This window comes from Numida meleagris, chromosome 32, assembly GCF_002078875.1.
Source record: "Numida meleagris isolate 19003 breed g44 Domestic line chromosome 32, NumMel1.0, whole genome shotgun sequence".
NCBI lineage: Eukaryota > Metazoa > Chordata > Aves > Galliformes > Numididae > Numida > Numida meleagris.
In genome coordinates this window covers 827505-830419 of record NC_034437.1, presented here as the reverse complement: position 1 = coordinate 830419, position 2915 = coordinate 827505, and the positions used below count along the sequence as shown (strand labels likewise).

Genomic DNA, 2915 nt, shown 5'->3' with positions numbered 1-2915 from the left:
GTTCGCCTGCGTGCCCGTGGTCCGTGCCTGCGCGCTGCTGCTGCGGGGCTACGCACGGAACAGCGCCCGCACCAACCACTGCGCCGCCCGGCTGCTGCACCGCCTGTCCCGGCAGCTGCGCATGGAGGCACTGCTCTTCCAGCTCTCCCTCTTCACCCTCTTCCAACGCCTCCTCAGCGACCCCAGCGCCCACCAGGTGAGGCACAGCCCCGACCCTCCGTGGATCCCCATCCCAACTCCGGCCCCGGTGCGGTCCCGCTGCCCCCACCCCTCTGTGCCCCTCTCCCTCCAGGAGCTGGTGGCCTTGGCCAAGTTCATCCTGGGCAAGTTCTTCGCGCTGGCGGCCACCAACAAGAAGGCGTTCGTGGAGCTGCTCTTCTGGAAGAACGCTACGACCGTGCGCGAGATGAGCGAAGGCTACAGCTCCCTGCGGGATGGGGAGGCGTGAGTGGGGCTGGGAAAGGAGCGCAGAGCTGGGGAGAGAGCACCCACCCCACCTCACCACCCCTCTGCTTCTGCCCAGGGCTGGAGCGCGCCGGACCCCCGCCTGGAGCCCCCAGGAGGAGCAGGCGCTGCGGGAGCTGTTCTGGAAGTATAAGGAGGTGGAAGGTATGGGGGGAGGGAGGGCAGGGGGCGGTGGGGACCCCCCTTGCAGCCCCCCCCTGAAGCCCCCCCTCCCGCAGGTCAGGACGTCATCGCCTCCATCCTGGCGGAGGTGCCGGGGCGCACGCGGAGGCAAGTGGTGCAGCAGCTGGTGCGCATGGGGCTGGCGGGCAGCGCCAGGGACTTCCCGCGGCCAAGGTGGGACAGGACCCCCACGTGGGGACCCCCGGGATGGGGAGCGCTCCGTGGGTGCCCCCGGGTGGGGGCACTCAGGGCTGTGTCCCCCCCCTCCCCCCAGGAAGGGCACCAACATCGTGCTGTGGACAGAGGAGCAGGAGCTGGAGCTGGAGCGGCTCTTTGAGGAGTTCAGGGGATCGGATGGTGAGTGGGGCCCGAGGGGAGGGGTGCGGGCGGGGGGGTCCAACTCCGTGCCGACCCCTCCCAACCCCACTGACCCCTCCCCACAGACATCCTGGGGAATATCATGAAGAACCTGACGGCGCGGCGCTCACGGGCACGCGTGGTGGAGAAGCTGCTGGCGCTGGGGCTGGTGGCGGAGCGCAGGGAGCTGCACAAGAAGCGCCGGGGGAAGGGCTGCGGCCCCCACATGGTACGGGGGGGTCAGGGGCTCCAATCCGGGGGTGCTGTCCCTCTCCCCCCTCCCATGGATACCCAACCCCCCCCACTGGCACCCAATTGTTACGGTCCCTGCAGGGTGAGGCGGATGCTGCAGCAGTTCCAGCCCAGAACAGCTCTGCTGAGGACAGCGAGGAAGAGGAGGAGGAGGAGGAGGAAGAGGAGGAAGATGAAGCAGAGGATGACCCCATGGAGGAGCCCTGGGACCCCAACGAGGGGACGGGGCTGGCCCTGGTGCAGCGCCTGCAGCAGGAAGGTGGGTGGAGGCAAGGGGCTGTGACCCCCCCCGCCCCTCGAGTTTGAACCCCTCCATCCTTTGGGGTCAGTGGGGCCGGGTTGTCTGACCCCCCCCTCCCCTGCATCCCCAGGGCTGGATGGGCCCCTGCGGTGGCTGCAGAACTGCCTGAGGAGGACAGCGCGGGACCGAGAGACAGAAGGTGAGTGGGGCTGGGGGGGCACGGGGCTGGAGATGAGGAAGGGGCCGGGCTGACAGCGCTTCCCCCAACCCTCCCCCCCCCCCAGGGATGTCCTTCCCGGTGCCGCTGGTGCCTCTCTCGGAGGAGAATGAAGATGCCATGGAGAACCGTGGCTTCCGCGCGCTGCTGCGGGAGGTGGGGCTGCGGCCCCCCGCCAACGAGCAGGTGATGCCCCCACCCCTGTCCCCATCCCCACTGCTCCTGGTGCAGCCCACAGCATCCCCCCCCCTCTCTGTCCCCAGGAGTCCTTCTGGCGCATCCCTGCCGCCCTCACCCCACAGCAGCTGCGCCGTGCGGCCGCCTCCATTGCCCTCCCTAGCCCTGAGGGCCCCCCCCAGGAGCTGCCCCCCCAGGAGCTGTCGGCAGCACCACAGGGCCCCGCTGGAGGTGAGGAGGATATGGGCTGGGGGGCAGGGAGCAGCGTGGGGGTGCAGGAGCCCCTCCCTGAGCCCCTCTCCCTCTGCCCCACAGCGAAGCCGCTGCCGTCCCCGCTGGGCTCAGACTCAGAGAGGTGAGGATGGGGTCCCACGTGCAGACCCCACAGCGGGGTCCTCGCGCATGGTGGGGTGGGGGCCCTGACACCGGGGCTCTCCCAGTGTCCCCACGGGCTCTGCTGACCCTATCATCCCCCCTCCCTCCCCCCCGCAGTGAGGAGCCCCTCTCCATCCCTGCACCATCGGGCAGCAAACGGCGGCGGCAGCTCGACAGCGAGGAGGAGGAGGAGGACGGTGACATGGGTGGGTGCAGCCCCCCCTTCCCCGGCTGTGGGGGGTGGGGGGCCCTCTCCTCCCTTCTGCCCCTTCCCCTGACCCCTTTCCCTCCCACAGAGGCAGAGCTGCCCCCCCCGGACCCCCTCTCAGAGGAGGACGAGGACCCCCACCCCGCGGGCAGGAGGAAACGCGCCCGCCGCCTTCTGGAGGAGGAGGAGGAGGAGGAGGAGGAGGAAGATTGAGGCCCCCCCCGGGGCGGCTCTGGGCAGCACTCCCTGCCATGCCCCTACTCCGTTTTGGGGGCTTTTTCTCCAGGTTTCTCAATTTTGGGGGCATTTTCTGTGGGTTTTGAAGCTCTTCCGAAGGGCGCGGCGCTTTTCCTTCCCCCGTCTCCCCGTTTTACCTTTTCGCCGGGGTTTGGGTTTGTTTATTTCTGACACTGTTTTACAATCGGCCACGGCACCCAATAAATCAATACACGAAGTTTCTG

At 68.9% G+C, this 2915-nt stretch overlaps 2 protein-coding genes across 2 annotated transcripts in view; both read left to right on the top strand.

The window, feature by feature from the left end:
• Positions 7 to 2903, top strand: LOC110389255 (protein timeless homolog). Its single transcript, XM_021379266.1, has 13 exons — positions 7 to 196; positions 293 to 444; positions 524 to 609; positions 684 to 801; positions 902 to 984; positions 1071 to 1213; positions 1318 to 1495; positions 1608 to 1676; positions 1762 to 1880; positions 1958 to 2102; positions 2187 to 2226; positions 2364 to 2452; positions 2543 to 2903. Exons 1-13 carry the CDS (start codon positions 122 to 124, stop codon positions 2665 to 2667), a joined length of 1422 nt encoding a protein of 473 aa, XP_021234941.1. The 5' UTR covers positions 7 to 121; the 3' UTR covers positions 2668 to 2903.
• Positions 2706 to 2915, top strand: part of LOC110389144 (protein timeless homolog) — a 3679-nt gene continuing 3469 nt past the window's right edge. Inside the window, exon 1 of the mRNA XM_021379082.1 lies at positions 2706 to 2740. Within this exon, the coding sequence (XP_021234757.1) occupies positions 2706 to 2740 (35 nt within the window). The remainder of the gene's footprint in view (positions 2741 to 2915) is intronic.